Consider the following 27,836-nt stretch of genomic DNA (forward strand, 5'->3'; position numbering starts at 1 on the left):
GAGACCTCAGCGCACCCCATCGCCTTGCTTGCCAGGGTCTCCGAAAGCGCTGCTGGCCCCTCTTTGCGGCCACCCGGCGGCCTCTTTCCGCCCTCTGAACCGGCAGTTAGCTGGACGGGCCCTCAGGGCCCGGCGCCCAGGGACTCAAAGGACCCTCCCGCGCCTCGCGAGGCTCCGAGGACTCGGGCTTCCGCCTTCCTGCTGCCCTCGCTCTTTCCAGGGCCGCGCTTAGTACCTGCTGTCCACCCCACTGCGACCATGTTCGTTCCCTGCGGGGAGTCGGCCCCCGACCTTGCCGGCTTCACCCTCCTAATGGTGAGTCTCCGTTTGCGCTCGGGGCTGCTGCCTCGCGAGTCCCCTGCGGTGTCGCCGCCCCGACGCGGGGTGTTTGGCGGTGCCTCGGGAGAAAGAGGGTACTAGTTTCTGTTTCAGGTTCTTGGTCGGAAAAAACAGGTTGTAGCCGGAGGCAGCCGTCCAAATAGAACCTTTGTCGGCTGTAAAACCAAACGTAGTCAAGTCTACAATTTGTAGTCTCTGTTTCCTGTAAAACGTGATGTGTTCTTACATTCTAGATACACTGTAGTTACGTTTTGCAGGGCATCCTTCAGTTTTATCTTAGAAAGTCTTTCTACGACTAGTTTTAGAATTAGTCTTAAGCTAGCATATTATCGTTATTAACCGGAGAACTACTGATAGGGCAATAAACATTAACTCTTGCCGGTAGTTAGCACAGTTTTATCGCTCTTCATATTCATTCATTGTTTTAATAAAGTCTGTTATGTGCGAGTATTGGAGTAAGACTAGGTGCGTGGACTCAAAGAATTTACAATGTAGTTGGAAACGTGTAATCAGTAAGAGCAGTAAATGCTAGGCTAGAAGCTTGAAAGGATGTAGAAAGGCCCTGAGATAATTGGGAGGGGAGGGACAGATGGCTTGTTAAGAAAGGCTTTATAGTGGAAGTAGTATGTAAAAGATGGAGGGGCTGTGGGCTGGGAGTAGGGGAAAGTAGGCGTTTCAGAAAGATGGATGTCTAAAACAGAGTCAGTAAGCATGGGGGACTTGAAGACTGCCAAGAATTTGGAATGACACATTGAGAGAGAATAAGCTGTAGGCCCTGTGAACCCAGAAGGCACCATTGGAAAATGCACTGTTTGGAGTGGCATAAGGCTGGAGAGAGCTGGAACTGTCATTCTTATTCACTACATATAAAACACACAGCCCCAGAGAAGAGTGTTTCAAAAAGGAGGGAGTGGCCATGTCAAAAGTAGCCCAGAGACGTGTAAGGTGAAGAAAGTGTGTGTTTGGATTTAGCGACATGTTAATGGTGGTCACCTGGACAAACAGTTACCAGTGAAGTGGTGAAGAGGAAAGCCATATTGGAGTGGGTTGAATGAATGATAGAAAACAAGTAAAGATTTGGGTTGTATAATATATATTCAATCATTAATTCAGAGACAGGCATGATGGCTCACGCCTGTAATCCCAGCACTTTGGAAGGTCGAGTACAGGAGGATCGCTTGAGTTCAGGAGTTCAAGACCATCCTGGGCAACATAGTGATACCTCATCTCTACAAAAGAAATAAATAAATAAAAATTAGCCAGGTGTGGTTTCCTGCACCTGTATCTCAGCTACTCGGGAAGCTGAGGCGGGAGGATCACTTGAGTCCGGGAAGCTGAGGCGGGAGGATCACTTGAGTCCAGGAGGCAGAGGCTGCAGTGAGCTGAAATCGTGCCACTGCACTCCAGCCGGGGCGACAGAGTGAGACCCTGTCTCAAAAAAAATTTTTTTTAATAAGAGATAAAGTTTCTGCTTATGTTTTCGTGGACGGCTTGGAGAATTTTTGCTATGTAGAGACACAAGAAATGAGGTTGCAGTTAGAGGGCTATGTAGGGTCAAGGGAGAGCCTTTTAGAATGAAAGATATTAGGCCAGGCGCGGTGGCTCACGCTTGTAATCCCAGCACTTTGGGAGGCCTAGGCGGGCGGATCACGAGGTCAGGAGATCGAGACCACGGTGAAACCCCGTCTCTACTGAAAATACAAAAAATTAGCCGGGCGTGGTGGCGGGCGCCTGTAGTCCCAGCTACTCGGAGAGGCTGAGGCAGGAGAATGGCGTGAACCCGGGAGGCGGAGCTTGTAGTGAGCCGAGATCGCGCCACTGCACTCCAGCCTGGGCGACAGAGCGAGACTCCGTCTCAAAAAAAAAAAAAAGAATGAACGATATTAGAGCATGTTTACGTGCTGACAGGAATAATACAATATTGTGAGGAAAAGAAGGATGGTACAGAAGAGTTTAACCCAAGTAGCAAAATTGTTGAGAAGGGAATTACAGGAGGTAACTAGGCAATTGGTAGGTGACAACAGTGAAAAGTGGGAGAACATGCTGAGGGAACACCCCAAAGGACAGAAAACAAAAGAAGTTGTTGGAAGAATGCAAAGGAGGAGCTACATTAAAAGGATACTTGGGGGATAGCCTCAATAAAAATTAGGCATGTATTAGATGTAGTTGGTAAGGGAATGGGAAGAAGTTTAGGTAGAGTGAATAATACTTAACTTTTTTTTTTTTTTTAGATGGAGTTTTGCTCTTTTTTGCCCAGTCTGGAGTGCAATCCACTGACCTCAGGTGATCCAACGACCTCAGGTGATCCACCTGCCTCAGCCTCCCAAAGTGCTGGGATTACATGTGTGAGCCAACACGCCTGGCCCACAGCACTTCAAAAAGTTTAGACAGAAGACAGTAGTTACATTAGTACTGAAAGCATCATAGCATCATAGCTAGATACTGATTTTCATTAACTACAACTGCTGGGGCCTCCTCCACCTTTGAGACTATTTAACAAATACTTATCAAATGCCTACTACATGTCAATTGTTGCTCTAGGCAGTGGGAATGCAGTAAAATAAACCAACAAAAGTTCATGCCCTCATGGAACTTACATTCCAGTGAGAGTGGTTTACCTGTAATAAACAAAACAGTAAAATATACAGTGGTTAAGAGCTACGGAGAAAAATAAAGTGAGTGTGAGGATGTGTGTACATGGTTGATTGCAATTTTAAGTACAGCATTCGAGGAAAGACTCACCCTAGGTGACAAATGACTAGAGACCTGAAAAAGGTAAAGGAGACAGCCATACAGAGATCCGGGAAAGAACATTCCAGGCAGTGGGAAAGCAAGTGTAAAGGCTATGAGGTATGAACAGAAGCACTCTTGGGTCTGCTTACCATTTGCTTTATTAGTGCGTCTTTACCCATTCCCAAAGGTTGAAGTGACCTTTTCACACTAAACACACACACACTCTGTCTTTTTCCCATGACTTAAAATAATGAAGCTGCCAAATCCCTACCTACATCCCAGAACATGTAGGAGCTCCACAACCTAATGGATGTCTCCACATGGTTAGGTCACATGAAACTCACATTCTACATGTCCAAAACTATAAACTTTTGCCCAAATTTGTCCCCATATTTTGTATTTTAGAAAAGTGCGCCGGGCATGGTGTCTCATGCCTGTAATCCCAGCACTTTGGGAGGCCGAGGCAGGCAGATCACCTGAAGTCACGAGTTCGAGACCAGCCTGGCCTACATGGTGAAACCCTGTCTCTACTAAAAATACAAAAATTAGCTGGGTGTGGTGATGCGTGCCTGTAATCTCAGCTGCTCAGGAGGCTGAGGCAGGAGAATTGCTTCAAGCCAGGAGGCAGAGGCTGCAGTGAGCCAAGATCGCGCCACTGCACTCCAGCCTGGAAGACAGAGGCAGACTCTGTCTCAAAAAATAAAGTGCTGCTAATTTTGGTGACTTACTGAACATATCTTTTATAATTTCAGCCAGCAGTGTCTGTTGGAAATGTTGGCCAGCTTACAATGGATTTGATTATTTCTACACTGAATATGTCTAAGATTGGTTACTTCTATACCGATTGCCTTGTGCCAATGGTTGGAAACAATCCATATGCAACTGCAGAAGGAAATTCAACAGAACTTAGTATAAATGCTGAAGGTATGTAAGACTTTACCTTGTATTTTTCCGCTACAAAGTAGAGTTGTTTTAAATTAGAAATAGACTTTATTGATAATTGTTTTGTAGCAAATGTTTACTTAGTGCCAACTTTGTGTAGAATTCACAACCCAATCACGTTGTCCTATTCTTTTACGTCCTGGTTTTAGTTGTTGTTAGCCTCTTGTAAATGGCAACTCTTACGAAGGTTGAGAATAAGATCATACTTGTATTTTTATTTATTTATTTATTTATTTATTTATTTATTTATTTTTTGAGACGGAGTCTCTCTCTGTCGCCCAGGCTGGAGTGCAGTGACGCGATCTCCCTCACTGCAAGCTCCGCCTCCCTGGTTCACGCCATTCTCCTGCCTCAGCCTCCCAAGTAGCTGGGACTACAGGCGCCTGCCACTGTGCCTGGCTAATTTTTTGTATTTTTTTAGTAGAAACAGGGGTTTCACCGTGTTAGCCAGCATGGTCTTGATACCCTGACATCATGATCCACCCGCCTCGGCCTCCCAAAGTGCTGGGATTACAGGCATGAGCCACCACGCCCAGCCCATACTTGTATCTTTTATAGAATTTTTAAATTTCCTTTTTTTTCAACATGGATTTTTTTCCTTTTATCCTCAGTTTCATCTCCTGTTCTTACTGGTATGTGTAACCATCACTAATAATATGGAAAGGCAAAAAGTAGATTGCACTGGACTCAGTCCTATAGGTTTAATATATGTTACGTCAACTAAGCCTCATCCTCATAGTCATCTTCATCCATTATAGGATCCATAATACTATGGTATAGATAAGGCTCAAAGAGATTGACTTGCCTGATGCCACTAATAGGTGTAGGCTTTTCCCATACTGTAAATCTTTGTAATTCCTCATTGGACTATCAGGCTTGATTAATCAGGGAACACTGGTTATAATGCAGCACAGCACCAGGTGAGTAAGAGAAGAGCTCCTGTTGATCGTGAAGCATGGGAGCACCCAGTTACTGCCTTTGATGGCTAACTGTTCTGGTGATCTTTCAGTCTTCTGTTTACCATTTTAAAGTCAAATCCAGAGGTGACAGAAGAGCTTGAAAGGCCTTTGGTGAATTGAAAGACAAATGAAGAAGCATTTTGGTTTTTGTGTCTTATTAACCATATCATTGTTCTTAGCTTGCGATAGTAAAATGTACATTTGAGAAATGACCTTATTATTGAACTTTCTACAAGACAGATGTCTTTGTCAACACAAGACTAAATTTTAGTTACTGCCTCAGAGGATAAAGGACTGTAAATGGTTAAAAACAGAATTCATGACCGGGTGCGTTGGTGCACATCTGTAATCCCAACACTTTGAGAGGCTGAGGTAGGAGGAACACTTGAGCCCAGGAGTTTGAGACTAGCCTGGGCAACAAAATGAGACCCCATCTTTACAAAAAGAAAAAGAAAAAAATTATCCATCCTGTAGTCCCAACCTCTTAGGAGGCTAACTTGGGAGGACTGTTTGAGCCTGGGAGGTTGTGGCTACAGTGAGCCATGATGATGCCACTGCACTCCAGCCCGGGTGACAAAGTGAGACCCTATCTTAAAAAACAAAAGCCCCTAGAATTTGTTTACTTTCCACTAGTGATAACAGCTATCTTTTATTGAGTATTACTATGAGCTAAATGCCATGTACTTTTTTTTTTTTTTGAAACGGAGTTTTGCTCTTGTTGCCTGGGCTGGAGTGCAGTGGCGTGATCTCAGCTCACCGCAGCCTCCACCTTCCAGGTTCAAGCAGTTCTCCTGCCTCAGCCTCCCGAGTATTTGGGATTACAGGCATGTGCCACCACACCCAGCTAGTTTTGTATTTTTAGTAGAGACGGAGTTTCTCCATGTTGGTCAGGCTGGTCTCGAACTCCCAAAATCAGGTGATCTGCCTGCCTTGGCCTCCTAAAGTGCTGGGATTACAGGCACAAGCCGTTGCGCCCAGCGGCGTTTACATGTAATTCATTTAATCCTTACAACTTTTTTTTTTTGAGACAGAGTTTTGTTCTTGTTGCCCAGGCTGGAGTTCAATGGCACGATCTCGGCTCACCGCCACCTCTGCCTCCCGGGTTCAAGCGATTCTCCTGCCTCAGCCTCCCGAGTAGCTGGGATTACAGGTGCCCACCAGCACACCCAACTACTTTTTGTTTTTGTGTTTTTAGTAGAGACTGGGTTTCACCATGTTGGCCAGGCTGGTCTCAAACTCCTGATCTCAGGTGATCCACCTGCCTCGGCTTCCCAAAGTGCTGGGATTACAGGTGTGAGGAGCAACTGCGCCCGGCCCCCATAAACTTTGTTTTATTTTATTTTATTTATTTATTTTGGGGTTTTCTTGAGACAGTCTCTCTCTGTTGCCCAGGCTGGAGTGCAGTGGCACGATCTTGGCCCATTGCAACCTCCGCCTCCCGGGTTCAAGCAATTCTCCTGCCTCAGCCTCCCGAGTAGCTAGGATTACAGGCACATGCCACCACGCCCGGCTAATTTTTTGTATTTTTAGTAGAGACGGGGTTTCACCCTGTTAGCCAGATGGTCTCAATCTCCTGACCTCGTGATCCGCCTGCCTCAGTCTCCAAAGTGCTGGGATTACAGGCATGAGCCACCACGGCTGATTTGAGATGGAGTCTCACTCCGTCACACAGGCTGGAGTGTGGTGGCAGGATCTCGGCTCACTGCAATCTCTGCCTCCTGGGTTCAAGAGATGCTCCTGCCTCAGCCTCCCAAGAAGCTGGGACTGTAGGCGCTCACTACCACGCCCAGCTAATTTTTGTATTTTTTTTTTTTTTTGACAGAGAGTTTTGTTGCCCAGACTGGAGTGCAATGCCACGATTTTGGTTCACTGCAACCTCCACCTCCCGGGTTCAAGCGATTCTCTTGCCTCAGCCTCCGGAGTAGTTGGGATTACAGGTGCACGCCCCCACGCCCAGCTAATATTTTGTATTTTTAGTAGAGATGAGGTTTCACCATGCTAGTCAGGCTGGTGTTGAACTCCTGACCTCAGGTGATCCAACCACCTTGGCCTTCCAGAGTGCTGGGATTACAAGCATGAGCCACCACGCCTGGCCTAATTTTTGTATTTTTAGTAGAGACAGGGTTTCACCATGTTGGCCCAGGTGGGTCTTGAACTCCTGACCTCAGGCAGTTCACCCGCCTTGGCCTCCCAAGGTGCTGGAATTACAGGTATGAGCCACCGCGCCCAGCCCTCATAAACTTTTTTTTTTTTTTTTTTGAGACAGAGTCTTGCTCTGTCACCCAGTCTGGAGTGCGGTGGCACGATCTCGGCTCACTGCAAGCTCTGCCTCCTGGGTTCACGGCATTCTCCCACCTCAGCCTCCCAAGTAGCTGGGACTACAGGCGCTCACCACCACGCCCGGCTAATTTTTTGTATTTTTTAGTAGAGACAGGGTTTCACCGTGTTAGCTAGAATGGTCTCCATCTCCTGACCTCATGATCTGCCCACCTTGGCTTCCCAAAGTGCTGGGATTACAGGCCTGAGCCACCGCGCCCGCCCCTTTTAAAGCATCTGTGATTTCACCATTTATCTACCCAAGCTTCGCCATTAAATTTGATGTTCTTGCTTCAGTTTAAGCAGAATTCATGTTGCTCTGATAGGGGCACTTAATGTCTTATCCTTCTTAGTGCCTCAAACCAGATCGTTTTCAGGCGTGTTATACCAAGTCAGTACAAGTTTATTTTGGTGCAAAATGTTTTCATAAGTACACATTTTCTATGAACTTTTTGAAGACTCCTCATATATCCGATTGTTGTGCTGTGCCCTTGAAATCTCTTTTACTCTAGAGCAGTCCCTTTTTTTCATCACAAACAGATTTATTGAAGAAAAGACTGGGTGTATTGTTTTATACAATGTCCCACCTTCTGATTTGTCTGATTACGACGTCCCCTTGTCATTTGGCTTGTTGTTCTAGCCCCTGTATTTTCTGTAACTGGAGTTAGCTCTAAAGGCTTGATTAGATAAAAGGTTAATGTTTTGGGGCAGAATACAGAACAGGTGTTGTTGCTTTCATAATGTATCACATCAGAAGAAAAAAGTACTAGGAAACAGGAACCTAACAACAAAAAGAATTGCATAGGCTGGGCACGGTGGCCCACGCTTGTAATCCTAGCACTTTGGGAGGCCGAGACGGATGGATTGCCTGAGCTCAGGAGTTCGAGACCAGCCTAGGTAACACAATGAAACTCCGTCTCTACTAAAATACAAAAAATTAACCCATTGTGACGGTGTGCGCCTGAAATCCCAGCTACTCGGGAGGCTGAGACAGGAGAATCGCTTGAACCCAGGAGGTGGAGGTTGAAGTGAGCCGAGATCACACCATTGCACTCCAGTCTGGGTGACAGAGCGAGACTCTGTCTTAAAAAACAAACAAACCAAAACCAAAACTTAGCCAGGCGTGGTGGTGTGCTCCTGTAATCCCAGCTACTTGAGAGGCTGACACACAAGAATCACTTGAACCTGGGAGGCAGAAGTTGCAGTGAGCTGAGATTGCACCACTGCACTCCAGCCTGGGTGACAGAGCGAGACTTTGTCTCAGAAAAAAAAAAAAAAAAAAAGAATTGTATGATACGCTGATGAGGAGAGTATTGCTATCACCGAAGAAGTGGTAGCTTACATTTTAAAAAGCTAAGCCTGCCCACCCCCTACAGCTACATTCTTTTCAAACCTAGGTCAGTTGAATTGGACTACATGTGTTTGTCACAGATAGGTTAGAGGCTGAGTAATCTGTGCCTTAGTCTCTTTTCCCTAAATTTATACCCTTTTCCCTAATTCCTAAACTTCCTTTGGACTGAATATACCTGGTGCTTGCTAGATTTGCTGAGTTCAGCATACCCCCCAGTCACACCACATCACACCAGCCGTAGGAGACAATCTCGCCGAAAGACCTGTAACAGTAGAGACCTGATCCACCAAAGGATTTGCCGTTATTTGCAATCTGTTTATAGTAACCAACACTTACCCCTTAGTGCAGTAGTAATCCTGTGTCCTTAGAGACTATTTTGTCACTGACTCAGACAGGAGCTTCTAATTTTTTTTTTTTTTTTTGAGACAGAGTCTCGCTCTGTCACCCAGGCTGGAGTGCAGTGGCGCCATCTCTGCTCACTGCAAGCTCCGCCCCCTGGGTTCACGCCGTTCTACTGACTCAGCCTCCTGAGTAGCTGGGACTGCAAGTGCCTGCCACCAAGCCTGGCTAATTTTTTTATTTGGTAGAGATGGGATTTCATTCACCGTGTTAACTAGGATGATCTTGATCTCCTGACCTTGTGATCCGCCCGCCTTGGCCTCCCAAGGTGCTGGGATTACAGGCATGAGTCAGCGTGCCCAGCTGCTTCTTATTCTTAAAAGTGAAGTTGGGCAGGGAAGCCTTAAGCATCTCTAGAGTGCGCCCCTTGTAGAATCTGATGAAAGCTATGGATCCTTTTCCCAGTAAAAAATACAAACACATTGACTCACACGACATTTTATGTTATTTCAGATCCTTTAAAAAGTTCTAAGGAACACACGTACCTATTTCAGGATTTTATTACATGGCTAACGTTCTCCTACCTTTTACTGTTCCTTCTATTAATCCCAATGAGTGTTGCTGTTCTCTGGAGACAAGAGGGGAGAATATCAAAAGCCAAAAAGTTCAGTTTTCTTAAGGATGATTTTATTTGTCATAATACCAGAAATTTTCAGGGGAATACTTCTCTGGTTTTGCAGTTAAAGTCAGAAGAAAAATAATTTTTGATATTTTCTTACAGTTAACTTTTCAGAAATGAATCTGTTCCATAGAATAAAGCCCACTGGCTCATTTTAAGGTACTTCTAAAAGGTCTTATTTTAACCAGATGACATATATGTTCTGTATTTTAATTATTGAAAATATTTAATTGCAAAAGATATTATAATTCAATTTTTATTTATCATAATAATTTCAAGTTGTATAACTTTACTATCATATGATTTCATTTTCTTCTTGTTTTTATAGTGTATTCATTGCCTTCAAGAAAGCTGGTGGCTCTACAGTTAAGATCCATTTTTATTAAGGTTAGTATGTTGTAGTTTGCCTTTTTGTTTATGAAAGTGTAATGAGAAAATAAGTAACATTAGGAATTAAGATTCAAAAATTACTACTGTTTTTACCATATGTACAGTTAAGATCTGATTCTATAGAGAAATAATCTTACAATATTTCAGATGTGTTACCATCTTTTCATGATTATATAGAAAGGAAGTAGGCCTTTTATCTTGAGTGTTACATATTCTCAGTTCGAGTAGCATTGGTGAAAAAAATGTAAGCATATTAGTATTAGAGGTTTATTCCATTTGTATTACATTTCAGCTGGTGGCATCTACATATAAACTATGTATATGTCAAATTATGTACGTGTCATAAAATATTCTGAATCCGACTTCTTTCCTCCTCCACTGTTATCATTGAGTCCAAACCAGTCATCTTCATGCCCCTAACTCTAACTTGCCAATCTACCTCCCACAAACAGCAGCACTGACGATCCTCTGAACTTACACCACATCACTGCTCTCTTTGAAACCCTCCAGTGGCTTCTCCTCTCACTCAAAATTGTGATCCAGGAAAAGGGGCTCGCTTCCTGATGCACTGTGACCCCAGGTTTTTGAGACAAGAAAGGCTTTATATTGCAAATTGACTCCCAAGGAGACAGGAGTGGAGCTCAAATCTGCCTCCCTGTGCTGGCTTCAAGGCAGTGTTTTTATTAGAAAAGGTTCAGAGGGTGGATTCTGAGATCAGTAGGTGAGTGATGGAAGGAAAGGGGAGATCTGGAAGGTCCTTGGGCATGCACAGTTATCTCTTCATGCGAACTCATAGGGCTCATGTGCCAATTAAGGGGAGTGAGTATGAAACGTGGCGCTGGAGAGTCAGCTTGCGACACCAGCAAGCTTGTTCTCTGCAGACTCCACTTGGCCATATTGGTTCCAACCAATTTCAGACAGTTCTTTTATCCCATAAGGGGAGGAAGTTTCAGTATTTTAGCAAGTAATTTCTTACCTGCTACCCTCTTTTTCTTTTTCTTTTTTTTTTTTTTTTTTGGAGGCAGTCTCCTCTGTTGCTCAGGCTTAAGTGCACTGATGTGATCTCAACTCACTGCAGCCTCTGCCGTCCTGGCTTCAAGTGATCCTCGTGCCTCAGCCTCTGGGATTACAGGGACACGCCACCACACTGGCTAATTTTTGTATTTTTAGTAGAGACGGGGTTTTACCATGTTGGCCAGGCTGGTCTCCAACTCCTGCCCTCAAGTGATCCACCCACCTTGGCCTTTCAAATGCTGGGATTACAGGTGTAAGCCATGCCCAGCCCAAACTCAAGACTTTCTGTTAGTCATTGGTTTCTTTAACTCTTTGGGGATGGTTTGAAATTCACAGCCCTTACTGTGGCCTATGAGGCTGTATATCTATGCTGTCTAATACAGTAGCCACTAGCCACATGTAACTATTTACAGTTTAATTCATAAATTTAAAATTCAGTTCCTCAGTCACTACTCAACGTTCTATTTGCAGGAGCCCCATTTGCAAAGAGCCAGCATAACAAGAGTCATGCTCACAGGAGCTCTGCCAGACTGCTGCTCTGCAGAGCCTAACCTGCAGCCACACTGGCTTCCCTGTGTTGTTAGACATTAAGCTCATCCTGTCTCAGTCTTTCCACTAGTTTCTCTGCCAGAATTCATTTTCTTGGAGACTCAAAGGGTTTGCCTCCTTTGGTGTTTTCTTAAATGTTTCCTCATCAGAAAGGCCCTCCTAAACAATCCTTTCTTCCTTTTTTTTTTTTTTTCTTGAAACAGGGTGTCTCTTGCTCTGTCACCCAGGCTGTAGTGCAGTGGCATGATCTTGGCTCACTGCAACCTGCCTCCCAGGCTCAAGTCATTCTCCGACCTCAGCCTCCCAAGTAGCTGGGATTATAGGCGTGTACCACCATGCCCGGCTAATTTTTGTATTTTTTTGTAGAGGTGGGGTTTTGCCACGTTGCCCAGGCTGATCTTGAATTCCTGAGCTCAAGCAGTTTATGCTTCAGCTTCCCTTAAGTGCAATGGCATGATCTCAGCTCACTGCAACCTCCGCCTCCTGGGTTCAAGTGATTCTCCTGCCTCAGCCTCCCAAGCAGCTGGGATTACAAATGTGTGCCATTGTGCCCGGGTAAGTTTTGTATTTTTAGTAAAGATGGGGTTTCACCATGTTGGCCAGGCTGGTCTCAAACTCCTGACCTGAGGTGATCCACCCACCTCAGCCTCCCAGAGTGCTGGGATTACAGGCGTGAGCCACTGTGCCCGGCCCTCTTTTTTTTTTGAGATGGAGTTTCACTCGTCACCCAGGCTGGAGTGCAGTGGTGCAATCTCAGCTCACCGCAACCTCCGCCTACTGGGTTCAAGTGATTCTCCTGCCTCAGCCTCCTGAGTAGCTGGGATTACAGGTGCCCGCCACCACACCTGGCTAATTTTTGTATTTTTAGTAGAGATGGGGTTTCACCATGTTGGCCAGGCTGGTCTCGAACTCTTGACCTCAGGTGATCTGCCCACCTCAGCCTCCCAAAGTAGTGGGATTACAGATGTGAGCCACCACAGCCAGCCGAAAGTAAGTTTCTGAAAGGAATGATGAAGTGTCATTTACTCATATATCCCCAGCTCGTATGATAGTGTCATGCATGTAGAGAAGCTCTCAGTAAATATTTGCTGAGGGATTTTTTGGAATAACCTGAGGTATCATCTTTTCAGGAGGTTAGAAATACAGGATTTTAGTGACATGGTTAACTGCATAGTACTTTTTATTTTAACTTCTTTTTTTTAAGATGGAGTCTTGCTCTTGTCACCCAGGCTGGAGTGCAGTGGCGCAATCTTGGGTCACTGCAACCTCTGTCTCCCGGGTTCGAGTGATTCTCCTGCCTCAGCCTCCTGAGTAGCTGGGATTACAGCCATGCACCACCATGCCTGGCTAATTTTTGTACTTTACTATTAGTAGACATGGGGTTTTGCCATGTTGGCCAGGCTGGTCTCAAACTCCTGACCTTAGGTGATCTGCCCGCCGCAGCCTCCCAAGGTGCTGGGGTTACAGGCGTGAGCCACTGTGCCCAGCCATTATTTTAACTTTTTATCGAAGTATGACATACATGAGAAAAGTGCACAAGTCATAAATATACAGCTTGGTGAATTTTCACACAGTAAACCCTCTGTGAAACCAGCTTTCAGATGAAGACATAGAGCATTGTCAGCATTCCAGAGGACCCCATAATGCGTCCTAGCCAGTATTCTATTGGTGGAATTCTGTGGTATATACTTACAGCATCTAGCTTCCTTTCTCAACATTCCGTTTGCGGGGTTCACCCGTGTTGTTGGAAGTAGCCATAATTCATTCATTCTCAGTTCTGTGCAGTGTTAAGTTGTACACATAAGCCATAATTTGTCCATGGTACTTTTGATGCTACATTTGATTATTTCCAGTTTGAGACTATCATGAGTAGTGCTGCTAATATTATTTTTAATTCTTATATTAGAATCACTGCTTTCTTTAGTTAACATTATATACCCAAAGTTTTGCAGTTAGAGTTGGTAACATTTTTACATTGTGCCACATGGCTTTTTGTTTTCCTTCTAATCAGTGTAAGTTGAGAAATTATTTAATGTATAATTGAAATTTTTGGCAGCTGGAAGTAAAGACTGATTTTTTTTGTTTTGAGACGGAGTCTCGCTCTGTTGCCCAGGCTGGACCGCAGTGGCATGATCTCAGCTCACTGCAAGCTCCACCTCCTGGGTTCATGCCATTCTCCTGCCTCAGCCTCCTGAGTAGCTGGGACTACAGGCACCCACCACCAGGCCTGGCTAATTTTTTTGTATTTTTAGTAGAGATGGGGTTTCACCGTGTTAGCCAGGATGGTCTCAATCTCCTGACCTTGTGATCCGCCCGCCTCAGCCTCCCAAAGTGCTAGGATTACAGGTGTGAGCCACCTTGCCCGGCCACAAGAATGATTTCAAAATGGCAAACATTTGCTGAGCATTGATTCTTTGCGCCGATACTGTTCTAAGTACCTTATATTTATTACTTAATTCTCATGACAGTCCTATAAGATAGGTACTAATATCCTCATTTTTCAAAGGAAACACTGAAGTACAGAAAGGTTAAGCAGTTGCCTGACACATGATCTTAGGGAGGCAGGACCAGCATTCTAACCCAGGCAGCCTGGCTCCACAGCTTGCCTCTTTTCTTTTCCTTTTTTTTTTTTTTTTTTTTTTGAGACAGGGTATCACTCCACCCAGGCTGGAGTGCAGTGGCACAACTATGGCTCACAACAGCCCTGACCTCCCAGGCTCAAATGATCCTCCCACCTCAGCCTCCTGAGTACCTGGGGCTACAGACGTGCACCGCCATGCGTAATAATTTTTTTTTTTTTTGTAGTAACAGGGTCTCACTATATTGCTTAGGCTAGTCTTTAACTCCTGGGCTCAAGCAGTCTGCCCACCTCAGCCTCCCAAAGTGTTGGGATTACAGGAGTGAGCCACCATGCCTGGCCCAGAACCTGCCTCTTTTAACCGCTATGCTAGACTACCTTCTTACTTTAAAAGTTAGCCTGCATTTCTTACCTGCATTTTAAATTTTATTGAATAGTTATTTTATGAGCAGTCTTTGAAAAATTTTCATAAAGCGGGCTCCCCCTGAAATTTTATAACCCACATTCCAGATTTTACCAGCTGTGATCGTCTTGCCACACCTGCTTGATCTCTCGCTATGCGTGTACACAGTTTCCTTCTTCGAAACAATCCAGAAGTAGACTAGCAATGTCATCATGTGTCACCCCTACATACTTCCACACACATCTTTCAAGAACAAGGACACTGTTACCATACCCAAAAAAACCAGCATTTAATGAATTTATTCAGGAGCATCATCCAACATATTCAAATTTCCACAGCTGTTCTGAAAATATCCTTCAATTCTGGATCCATTCATGGTTCGCAGGTTGTATTTGGCTGTTACATCTTTTTAGTTGTTATCCTTCAGAGTAAAACTGGCCTGCCCCTCTTTCTTTCTTTACAATATTGACTCCTTTGAGGAATCGGGGCCGGATGTGGAGCATTCTCCATTCATCTGATTGTTTCCATGTGACCAGATTCGGGTCACAAATTTCTGGCGAGAACCCTTCACAGATGACCATGTTTTGGTTATTAGGTAACAATAGATTACTTAAGTAGAGAACTGGGAAATTTTCCTTTGTCCATCACAATAGAATTTTTTTGAAATCTAGATTCCTCCTGATTCATTGATTTCTTTTCTTTTTTTTTTTTTTTTTTTGAGACAGAGTTTCACTTGGTTGCCCAGGCTGGAGTGCAATAGCACAATCTTGGCTCACTGCAGCCTTCACCTCCCGGGTTCAAGTGATTCTCTTGTCTCAGCCTCCTGAGTAGCTGGGATTATAGGCACCTGCCACCATTCCCAGCTAATTTTTGTATTTTTAGTAGAGATGGGGTTTTACCATGTTGGCCAGGCTGGTCTTGAACTCTTGACCTCAGGTGATCCGCCTGCCTCCCAAAGTGCTGGGACTACAGGCGTGAGCCACCATGCATGGCCATTGATTTCTTAATTATAAAGATACATTAGATAATTCATTTTTCTTTATCATTCACTTTTGGTTTAAGCACAGTAAGTGGATCTGAAAATAATTTCAATATATATAAATTATATATCATTACATAAAGTTGAAATAGTATATAGAATGTTTGTATGCTCTAAGACTAACTTGTAGATTTTCTTTTTATTCCCTCAATGGTGTGCAAAGTATAAATCAAAGCCATTCTGTGAAAAACTGCTTTCCTGGGTGAAAAGCAGTGGCTGTGCCAGAGTCATTGTTCTTTCGAGCAGTCATTCATATCAGCGTAATGATCTGCAGCTTCGTAGGTATGTTCCTGCCTCTGGAAAGTTATTTTTGGTATGGTTTATACTATGATAATTTCTCTATTAAAAAGTTAAACTTTAAAAGCCATGTAGATCCTTACCTCTTCTCACTGGAGTTTAGAAAGAGGGGGGTAAGAGAAGGTTGGGAGATGGGAGGGAGTACAGTTAGGCAGATCTTTTCAGTTCATGTGAGCTTAGTAGAGTTGGGGCACGGGGAAGACATCGTGTAGAGAGAGTTTGGGAACCATGTTTTTAGTGTTTCCTGTCACATGCATGGCAACATCACAGAGCTCAGCTAATTGAAGAGAATAAGCAGAAAAGGTACTCCAGATTTATTGGTTGATAACTTTTGAAAGATTAATATTTTTAGTTATTTCCATATATGCTACCATTTTTTAAAAAACATTTACTTTTTGTAGAGACAGGGTCTCGATATGTTGCCCAGGCTGGTCTGGAATTCTCGGGCTCAAGCAGCCTGCCTGCCTCAGCCTCCCAAAGTATTGGGATTGCATGCATGAGCCCCCCGCACCTGGCCACGTGCAACCATTGATATTTGCAGAAATCCACTTGCCTAAAGTGTAGCTCCCTGGCATGTCAGAGTGAGCTCTTAAATGTAAGACAAAGTATCCCAGAAATAGAACTATAAGCAATCATTATCACATAAAGTTGATAACATATGGAATACTCTTATACTCCAAGATGTAGCTTTCATTTATTTATTTTTGAGACGGAGTCTTGCCCTGTCACCCAGGCAGAAGTGCAGTGGCACAATCTCAGCTCACTGCAACTTCCACCTCCTGGATTCAAGCGATTCTCCTGCCTCAGCCCCCTAAGTAGCTGGGATTACAGGTACCTGCCACCACGCCACACTAATTTTTGTAATTTTAGTAGAGGCTGGGCTTCACCATGTTGGCCAGGCTGGTCTCAAGTTTCTGACCTCAGGTAATTCGCCTGCCTGGGCCTCCCAAAGTGCTGGGATTACAGGTGTGAGCCACCGCGCCCGGCCCCAAGATGTAGCATTTAGATCATTTATTTTTTATATTTTATTCTTTCAGGGATAGAGTCTCGCTCTGTCACCCAGGCTGGAGTGCAGTGGCGCAGTCTTGGCTCACTGTAACCTTTGTAGGTGGTGTAGATCATAACTTTTATCACTTACACACCTATAAAACCAGGATGAAAAAATACCAATAAGCCAAGAGTTACCTTTCAAAATGAGCTAATTTCCAGAACTTTCACAAAAGGCATTATAGGCTTCATGGCAGAAGGGAGCAAAGCTGTGGGAAATTTTTGCAATGGACTTGCGTAAGTGTTTCTATCTTTTTATATTGTCTCCTAAGTAAATAAGTAGCAAATCAGAGCAATATTTTTTACTTAAGTCTGCTGAAACTTGTGTTTTGCCTGTGCAGGAGAATATATGGAGACCAAGAGAATTTTAGCTAAAGAACCAATGTTTGCCTTAGAGTTTGTATTTGTGAGTTTTTAAAAAGTTAACTATATGATTATTTCTAGTACTCCCTTCCGGTACCTACTTACACCTTCCATGCAAAAAAGTGTTCAAAATAAAATAAAGAGCCTTAACTGGCAAGAGATGGAAAAAAGCCGGTGCATTCCTGAAATAGATGATTCCGAGTTTTGTATCCGTATTCCAGGAGGAGGTATCACAAAAACACTCTATGATGAAAGGTGAGTTTGTTTGCCGCCTGTTCATTTGTTTCCCACTTTACTTAAAAATGAAATTAATGCAGTGAGCCGAGATCGTGCCACTGCATTCTAGCCTGGGTGACAGAGCAAGACTCCGTTTCAAACAAAAAACAACAACAAAAAAAACGAAATTAAGTCAGGGAATGTATTGGATTACTTACTGAAACTTTGAGAATATATTGATAGGCCGGGCGCGGTGGCTCACACTTGTCATCCTAGCACTTTGGGAGGCCGAGGCGGGCGGATCACGAGGTAAGGAGATCAAGACCAGGAGATCGAGACCATCCTGGCTAATATGGTGAAAACCTGTATCTACTAAAAATACAAAAAATTAGCTGGGCCTGGTGGTGGGCACCTGTAGTCCCAGCTACTAGGGAGGCTGAGGCAGGAGAATGGCGTGAACCTGGGGGGCAGAGTTTGCAGTGAGCGGAGATCATGCCACTGCACTCCAGCCTGGGAGACAGCAAAACTCCGTCTCAAAAAGAAAAAAAGAAAAAAAAGAAAATATATTTATAAAACTGGTACTATTTTAGAGCTCTTGCATTTAGGGGAAAGATTTAAACTTGGTTACAGAAGAATTGGTTTCTGAAAAGCCATATTTAATGCTTTTATTTTGTGTGACTTTTTAGGGATTCTAATACTTATTCTTTGCAACCTCTACACGCACACTTTTTTTTAATTGTGGTAAAATACACATCATGCAAAATTTACATACATTTATCATACATTTTAACTATATTTAAGTGTACAGTCAAGTGCCATTAAGTAATTCACAGCATCTGCATCCATCAGCACTGTCTACTTCTAGAACTTTGTCATCATACTAAATAAAAAATCTGTACCCATAAATAATAACTCCCAACTTTATTTCTGTAAAATTGGTGTTGATGTTCCCATTTTCATTTCTTATTTTAATAATTTGAGTCTTGTCTTTTTTTTTCCTAGTCAAGCTAGCTAAAGATTTGTCAGTTTTGTTTGTCTTTGAAGAACCAATTTTGATTTTGCTGATTATTGTTTTTCTATTCTCTATTATTCTATTATTCTCTATTATTTCTCTCTTATCTAATCGTTATTTTCTTCTGCTAGCTTTGGATTTGGTTTGCTCTTTTTTCTCTTTTCCAAAGTGTAAACTTAGGTTATTGATTTAAAAGTTTTTTTTTCTTTTTTACTGAATGTGTTTACAGCTGTAACTTTTCCTCTTAGCTCTGTTTTCACTGCATGCCCTACGATTTGACATGTTGTGTTTTCATTTTCACTCATCTCAGTATTTTCTCATTTCTCTCGTGTTTTTGTTCCCTGTTCCTCTCTTGTACCCCTTGGCAAACACCCACCTCCTTTCTGAGAGTCAACTTACCCTTCACCTCCTGTCTGCAGTCTTGTCTTTTCCAGTCTTCTAGACAAGGAAGTTGCCCATCTGCACTCCCACTGCACTCCACCTCTTCTGTACTTTGTTGCACTTACTTTACCAATCAGACCTCCTAAACTTTTGCTTCTGACCATGACAGAGTAACTGATATCTGACTTGCCCTCCTGCCATAAAAAAACTGGAACCTGACAGAATTTATGAAACAACTGTTTTCCAGACATTGGACTACAGGCAGCACACAGCTGTCATCCCTAAGAGAAGGCAAATTTTAAGTCTATAGTTGCCCAGCTTTCTGCTTGGAGATACTTTCTGGCCTGCAGCACAGGGCGCGGATACCAAGCAGAGCACAGTGGTCTTGCTGAGTGGAGGAAATGAGTTAAGACTACAGGGAGGCCGAGGCGACTGGAAATACAGGGCAGAGGATCAGAGGGCAGGGGTGGTGCTCATAAGAGTCCGGGAGTCTGTCTCCTTGGGTCTTTTTCTGAATTCTAAGCCATGGGTATAGGGTGAAACTATGAGGACAGGCACAGAACAGCTTCTGGATAGCTATAAACTTGCCCACAAAGTTAGCATTGATAAACAGAAAGTATTATAAAAGTTAGACCTACTCAGCATCAAACATTCAGGAAATGCAGATTTTACCCTAAGAAACAATATTTAAAATACTCAGTTGTATCAACCAGAATAAAATAGTTCCAAATAAAAAAGTAATAAAATAGTCATCCTCTGCCTTTCTTTTTAACAGAAGACCAGAGGGCAATATTGAAATGATTATCCCACACTGTGTTACAAACTAATAAGAGGTGCGATAAGCTGAAGAGCATACCTCTGCACTTTCCAAGTTAGAGCCTTGAAAATGCAAGCACAGCCTGGGAGCCAGCCTTCTCCAGGCGAGAGCCTTGCCTAAGGCCATCACAGCAGAGGCATTTAGGAACTGGAATTTTCTGAGCCATCAGAGCTCATAGTGGTTCCATACAAAGATTGAGAGCCCCTGAGGTATTTGAGAACCAAGTACTGGGCTAGTGTGAGTGGGGCTAACAGTTTCTACTTTGTAGTTTTTAGAGACAGAAACTAAAGTTAGCCTGGTATCATCTGAGACTTCCAAACGTACACATCAGAGTCTCCTCAGTGCCTTTCCTTCCTTAGAACTAGGCTCACTTTTATTTCTGTAGCTCTCTTCTCTGTTAGTCTCGTGCTTTCAAGTTTTGGCATGGCATTTTTCTCACAGTTCTGGGTTTTAGGGTGTTAGGAATAATTTTTGCATTTATTGGCAAGCAGTAAACTTTTTGCATTGGTGTATCTCCATCTCATCACTAGCTTGAGGCGTTTGTAGTGTGATAGGAGACTATGTTTTGGAGTTAGACCTAAGTTCATGTCCCATCTCTGCCACTTAGTAGATATAGAACTTTGGGCATGTTAACTGTATTCAATCTCTCTCTTTTTTTTTTTGGAGACAGAGTCTTGCTCTGTCTCATGCGATTCTCCTGCCTCAGCCTCCTGAATAGCTACAGGCGCCCGCCACCACGTCCGGCTAATTTTTGTATTTTTAATAGACGGGGTTTCACCATGTTGGCCAGGCTGGTCTCGAACTCCTGACCTCAAATGATCTGCCCGCCTTGGCCTCCCAAAGTGCTGGGATTACAGGCATGAGCCAGTGCGCCCGGCCTGTATTCAATCTCTTTAAACCTGTTCCCTCATAAGAGTAGCTAATACTTCTGTCATGTTTACTATGTGGTCACTGTTTTAAGCATTTTGCCTCCACTACCTCCTTTCAACCTCACAACAATATGTGAAGTAGGTTCCATTATCATCCCCCTTTTACAGATGAGGAACACCCCTGGTTAAGTAACTTGCCCAACATATCTGGTAAGTTGAAAGAGCTAGAATCTGAATCCTGGTGTCTGTCCTTGTTCCTGTTATTCCAAACTGATTCATTTATAAAACGGAGCTAATTATAGCTTCCTCAGGATTATTACAGGGATTGTCATAAAACTTGCAGATAATGCTTAACACATACTAACGTCTTTGGAAGAAATAGGAACTTTTCTTTCCTTTAATGATTCCATTCTCTTCCACAGTTTCCCTCACTGCTTTAGATAGTAACTAGGTATTATTTTCTTTCCGTCTCTGCTGTGGTGCTTCTGAAAATTACTGTCTTCTGAAGTAGGTTTGGGGAGTAGATCAGAACATACCTTATCTGCTATAGCCAAGGACAGAAAGGCTGCTTTTTCATGCAGCCGTGGGGTGAGGCATGATCGTGCATGTTCCCCAGTGGGTGTTACAGGGGCCTGCTCTCACAAGTAGAAAACTCTGTGTGGGGCAAAGGGAGATGATAAGTGATCTTATGATGTGGCGTCTTTTCCTTTCCTAAACCAGGCAGGTTATTATAGCTGTAAAAACAGACACACTAGAGTCAGCTCTTGTACCTGTGAAAGAATACTGATTCTTATTTTTATTTCTTGTAGCTGTTCTAAAGAAATCCAAATGGCAGTTCTGCTGAAATTTGTTTCAGAAGGGGACAACATCCCAGATGCATTAGGTCTTGTTGAGTATCTTAATGAGTGGCTTCAGATAATCAAACCACTTGTAAGTTCTATTATAGCTTAAGCCTCTTCTTTGTCTGGTTGTGTGTATTCATTAACTTGCACTTCATATACTACCTAAGTAGACCAAATAAGTGAACATTTATATTAAATATAGACATATCTTTACATAAAATTTAGTTTAAGCTGAACTTCTGAAAATTAGAGGACAGTTAACCGACCTATTATTTACACTTGTTTCATTAAAGCTGACTTTTCAAAAAGGAAAATCCTTAGTTTTTCATTGTACTTACTATTCATGTTAGATTAATTATGCCAGACATAGTCTTGCAATAATAAACAAGCCTTCTGTGGAATTCAGGAATTTTTTTAGGGAAGTAAAAAGTATTGCTATGTGAGCAGTACTGTAGCTGTTGAATATGTATTACAGTTGATATTTTTCTCTATTATGAAATGAGAGTATTACACACAGGGAAGTGCGTTAGCCTTTAGGCATAACAGAACACCTCATGAGGCTGCTTTCTAAAGTGGGTAACTAGCTTTTTAATTCATGCTTTTGCCAAGAATAAATTGATAACAAATCACATGATGCTGATTTTTTTTTTAACCCCTATTCTTTTTGAATGTGATTTTCCCTAATAAACTTCATCTACAGCCTTTCTGGTATATCTTTATAATTTGGAACTTAAAGAAATTTATCTTCAGTTGACAGGAAGACAAACTTTATTTTCCTTAACAATAAAACCTGGCTATAAAAGTGTCAACCAAAAGGAACACAAAAGGAGAGTTTTATAATTCACTTTAAAAGGAGATTTGGTGGTAAAGTTTAAAGATTAAAATATTTTGTTCTTCAATTACAGAGCGATGACCCCACAGCATCTGCCTCACGGTGGAAAATACCAAGTTCTTGGAGATTACTCTTTGGCAGTGGTCTTCCCCCTGCACTATTTTGATCTAGTTTCCGTTTTCTACCTTATACCCAAAACACTTACTACCAACACAGCTGTTAAACATTCTATATAAAAAAATTGTATGATCTGGTATTAGGAAATTACTTTCACAGTAAATATCAAAGAAAAAAGATTAAGGGTCTTTTTGCCATGCTTTTCATCATATACAACAAATGTAAATTTTGTACAATAAAATTTTATTTCCTAAGTAATTTTGTCTTAAATGTACTTTTTTTAAATTTCAGATTCTGTATTAGCTTCCTAGTTCGGCTCTTATAAATCACCACAAACTTAGTGACTTAAAACACACCAGTTTAATTTTTTAATTAACTAATTAATTAATTTTCATTGTTATTTTAAGTAAAATGAGACGAGGTCTTGCCATGTTGCCCAGGCTGGTCTCAAACTCCTGGGCTCAGGCAATCCTCCTGCCGTGGCCTTCCAAAGTGCTGAGATTACAGGCGTTACACCACCATGCCCAGCCACAAATTTGCTTTTAAATTCTGACTTCTGAGTTCTAGAAGTCAGAAATCCAAAAATAGGTCTGACGAGGCTAAAGTCAGGGTGATAGCAGGGCAGTGCTCCTAAGGAAGGCCTTAGGGAGAATTTGTGTTCTGCTGTTTCCAGCTTCTAGAGGCCGCCATATTCTTTGGCTTATGGGCCCTTCTATCTTCAAAGCCAGCAGCTTAGCATCTTCAAATCTCTCACTTATAAAAGGACCCTGTGATTGCATTGGGCCCACCCCAATAATCCAGGATAGTTTCCCCATTTTAGAAGAATTTAAATATAAAAGAAATAATAAAAATAGTTCTTATTTTCAAGTGCCTGCTGCATACCAGTCACTGTTCACCGCCAATCTTTGGGATGTACGATTGGCTTTCTCATCTGTAACACAAGGGCTTGTAATATTTAAGGATACACCCTACTTCCCAGCACTCCGGAAAGGTTTCCTTTTGATATGTAAATCATTCTGGATTCTGTGGCCTATTATTTCTGTTTCCCTTTTGGTTAAAATATGAAATGGGGGTTGACATCAGCAAGATGGCAAAATAGGAAGTACCAGTCCTCATTACCCTGCAGAGACACCAATTTATAGACCAAGATGATACCAGAAACCAGTTAAGTTGCAGTATCCCCAGGTGAGTGCAAAATTAAGAACAGCCACGTTGAAATGAGGAGTAAGAAGAGTCATTTCACTTTACCCCACCGAGGATGACAGCCCAGCATGATGGCGAGAGTACGCCAGCTCCTGGCTTTTCCCTGGGTTGAAGGGGCAGTCTCGGTGAGGGGGAGAGAGGTAGAGAAGGTTGGAGCATGTGACCAAGATTCTGATTCTTTCGTCTTGTCTGACTTGGAATACTGACAGAACTGGCATCCTTTGGATGTCTGGAGTCTGCTAAAGGCACGGGAGAGTGGAGGATCATTTGCCGTGCCACCAGAGTCTGTAGTACCACAGGCAGGCCAGTGTGGATGGACACCATCAAGAGAAATCGCCCAACTTGCATTTTCTCTCCCAGGAGGAATGGAACTTACACGCCAGCATTCCAGCTTTTTGTAGTGCTGCCCAAGGGACTGTTGCCCATCTCATCTAACTTGGGGTGCTTATAGGAAGCCGTCATGCTTTGCCAGAGAGCCACTGAGAACAAAGGGGTGACTTGCAGCTGCAGCACTAGGGAACATGCAATTCTGAAGACAGACACCAGAGGGAGCAAGAGATTACAAGATGAAAAACCAGCAACCTTTAGTTGGGAAATAACACAATCCTAAAAAGTTGAACTTGGAAAAACATTTAAGAGGTTCCAGAGTCTCTACCTGGGCTAGTTGGTGAAGGTCTCCCCTGTACAAAGCCAGTATGCAAAGATTGGGAGTGGCCGAGTGCAGTGCCTCACACCTGTAACCCCAGCACTTTGGGAGGCTGAGGCGGGAGGATCACCTGAGGTCAGGAATTCGAGACCAGCCTGACCAACATGGTGAAACCCCCATCTCTACTAAAAATACAAAAAAATAATTAGCCAGGCGTGGTGGCACACACCTGTAATCCCAGCTATGTGGGAGGCTGAGGCAGGAGAATTGCTCAAACCCAGAAGGCAGAGGTTACAGTGAGCTGAGATCACGCCACTGCACTCCAACCTGGGCAACAGAGCGAGACTCTGTCTCAGAAAAAGAAAATATGAAGCTCACTGGCAAACTAAATACAGACAAATGCAGAATCCTTCAGGACTATGGTGGTAGTGCACTTTTAATTCTGGTCCAGAATTAACAAGACAAAGCATAAAAATAACTAACTGGCCAGGCACGGTGACCCACACATGTCATCCCAGCACTTGGGGAAGATAACTTGAAGCCAGGAGTTTAAGACCAGCCTGGGCAACAAAGTGAAGCCCCATCTCTAAAAGTTAAACAAAAACTGTAACTGTAAAAATATGTTAAAATATCTTAATGGATACACACTATGTAAAGGTGTAATTTGTGACATCAATAATTTTTTTTTTACCTTTTGCACAGCAAAACAACCAGCAGAGTAAGCAGACAACCCACAGAGTGGGAGAAATTCGCAAACTATGCATCTGACAAAGGAATATATCCGGAATCTATAAGGAACTCAAATGAGCAAGAAAAAAAATAATCCCATCACAAAGTGGCAAAGAACATAGACAATTCTCAAAAGAAGATATACAAGCAGCCAACAAACATGAAAAAATGCTCAACATCACTAATCATCAGGGAAATGTTAAGACTGCAATGAGATATCACCTTACTCCTGCAAGAATGATCATAATTAAAAAGTCAGAAAAAACAATAGATGTTGGCGTGAATGTGGTGAAAAGGGAACACTTCTACACTGCTGGTGGGAATGTAAATTAGTACAACCACTATGGGAAACAGTGCGGAGATTCCTTAAAGAACAAAAAGTAGAACACCATCTGATCCAGCAATCCCACTACGAGGTATATACCCAAAGGAAAATAAGTCATATGAAAAAGACACATGCACACACATGTTTATAGTAGCACAATTCACAATTGCAAAGATATAGAACCAACCTAAGTGACCATCAACCAATGAGTGGATAAAGAAAATGTGGTATGTTCATCATGGAGTACTACGCTTCAGCCATAAAAAGGAATGAAATAATGTCTTTTGCAGCAACTTGGATGGAGCCAGAGGCCATTATTCTAAGTAAAGTAACTCAGAAATGGAAAACCAAATATTGTACCTCTCACTTATAAGTGGAAGCTAAGCTGTGAGGGCTCAAAGGCATAAGAATGATATAATGGACTTTAGCAGGCTGGGCACGGTGGCTCACACCTGTAATCCCAGCACTTTGGGATGTCAAGGTGGGTGGATTGCTTGAGGCCGGGAGTTCAAGACCAGCCTGGCCAACATGGTGAAACTCCATCTTTACAAAAAAAAAAAAAAAAAAATACAAAAGTTAGCTGGATGTGGCGGCATGTGCTTGTAGTCCCACCTACTAGGGAGGGTGAGGCACAAGAATCACTAGAACCCAGGAGGTGGAGGTTGCAGCGAGCCAAGATTGCACCACTGCACTCCAGCCTAGGCAACAAAACAAGACTCTATCTCAGGGTGAAAAAAAAAAAAAGAATGATATAATGGACTTTGAGGACTTAGCCGGGGAGGTTTGGAGGGGGTGAGGAATAAAACACTACATGTTGGTTATAACATAGACTGCTTGGGTGATGGGTGCACTGAAATCTCAGAAATCACCACTGAAGAACTTACCCAGGTAACCAAAAACCACCTGTACCCCAAAAGCCATTGAAATAATAATTTTAAAAATAATTTTTTTAAGACAAGATCTTGCTATGTTGCCCAGGATGGTTTTGAACTCCTGAGCTCAAGCCTTCCTCCCACCTTGGCCTCCAAAAGTGCTGGGGTTACAGGCATGAGCCACTGCACCTGGCCCTATATCAATAATTTAAAAGAGTTGTAGGCCGGGCGCGGCGGCTCACGCTTGTAATCCCAGCACTTTGGGAGGCCGAGGCGGGCGGATCACGAGGTCAGGAGATTGAGACCACGGTGAAACCCCGTCTCTACTAAAAATACAAAAAAATTAGCCGGGCGTGGTGGCGGGCGCCTGTAGTCCCAGCTACTCGGAGATGCTGAGGCAGGAGAATGGCGTGAACCCGGGAGGCGGAGCTTGCAGTGAGCTGAGATGGCGCCACTGCACTCCAGCCTGGGCGACAGAGCGAGACTCCGTCTCAAAAAAAAAAAAAAAAAAAAGAGTTGTAAAAGTGGTTTTTGTATATGATTGAGGTTAAATTGTTATCAGCTTAAAACAGATTGTTACAAGTATAAGATGTTTCATGTAAGTCCCAGGATAACCACAAAGTGAATACCTATATTCTTTCAAAATTGAAGTCAAATCCTCTGAAACCTTGCTGCTGCTTTGTCAACTAAGCTTATGGAATATCCCAAAATCCTTTGTTGTCATTTTAACAATGTACACAGCACCTTCACCAGGAGTAGGTTCCATCTCAAGAAACCACTTTCTTTGCTCATCCATAAGAAGCCACTCCTGATCTCTTCAAGTTTTGTCATGAGATTGCAGCAATTTATTCACATCTTTAGGGTCCACTGTTAAATTTAGTTCTTTTGCTATTTCCATCACATCTTGCAGTTACCTCTTTCACCAAAGTCTTGAACTGCTCAAAGTCATCCATGAAGGTCGGCACTGACTTATCTTAATGTTGATATTTTGACCTCCTCCCATGAATCAAAATATACTTAGTGTCATCTAAAATGGAGAATCCTTTTCAGAAAGTTTTCAATTTACTTTGCTCAGATCCATCAGAGGAATCACTATTTATGGCAGCTGTAGCCTTAGGAAATGTATTTCTGAAATAAGACTTGAAAGCTGAAATTACTCCTTGATCCATGGGCTGCAGAATGGATGTTATATTAGCAGGCATGAAAACAACATTAATCTCCTTGTACATTTCCATCAGAGCTCTTGGGACCAGGTGTATTGTCAATGACTGGTGGTATTTTGAAAGGAATCTCTTTTTCTGAGGGGTAGGTCTCAACAGTGGGATTAAAATATTCAGTGAGCCATGCTTCAACAAATGTGCTGCCATTCAGGCTTTGATGTTCCACTGATAGAGCACAGGAAAAGGAGATTTAGCATAATTCCTAAGGGCCCTGGAATTTTTGGAATGGTAAATATTGGCTTCAGCTTAAAGTCACCAGCTGCATTAGCCCCTAACAAGTAAGCCAGCCTGTCCTTTGAAGCTTTGAAGCTAGGCATTGACTTCTGCTTTCTAGCTATGAAAGTCCTAGATGGCCTCTTCTTCTGATAGAAGAATGTTTCATCTACATTGAAAATCTGTTTTTTTGTTTTGTTTTGT

At 42.8% G+C, this 27,836-nt stretch overlaps 1 protein-coding gene across 1 annotated transcript; it reads left to right on the plus strand.

The window, feature by feature from the left end:
- The first annotated feature begins 144 nt into the window (after positions 1-144).
- Positions 145-22,682, plus strand: PSMG2 (proteasome assembly chaperone 2). Its single transcript, XM_003276692.4, has 7 exons — positions 145-315; positions 3,825-3,996; positions 9,987-10,045; positions 15,795-15,913; positions 17,420-17,593; positions 21,443-21,563; positions 22,381-22,682. Exons 1-7 carry the CDS (start codon positions 259-261, stop codon positions 22,471-22,473), a joined length of 795 nt encoding a protein of 264 aa, XP_003276740.1. The 5' UTR covers positions 145-258; the 3' UTR covers positions 22,474-22,682.
- The last annotated feature ends 5,154 nt before the right edge of the window (positions 22,683-27,836 follow it).

This window comes from Nomascus leucogenys, chromosome 4 (assembly GCF_006542625.1).
Source record: "Nomascus leucogenys isolate Asia chromosome 4, Asia_NLE_v1, whole genome shotgun sequence".
Lineage (NCBI taxonomy): Eukaryota > Metazoa > Chordata > Mammalia > Primates > Hylobatidae > Nomascus > Nomascus leucogenys.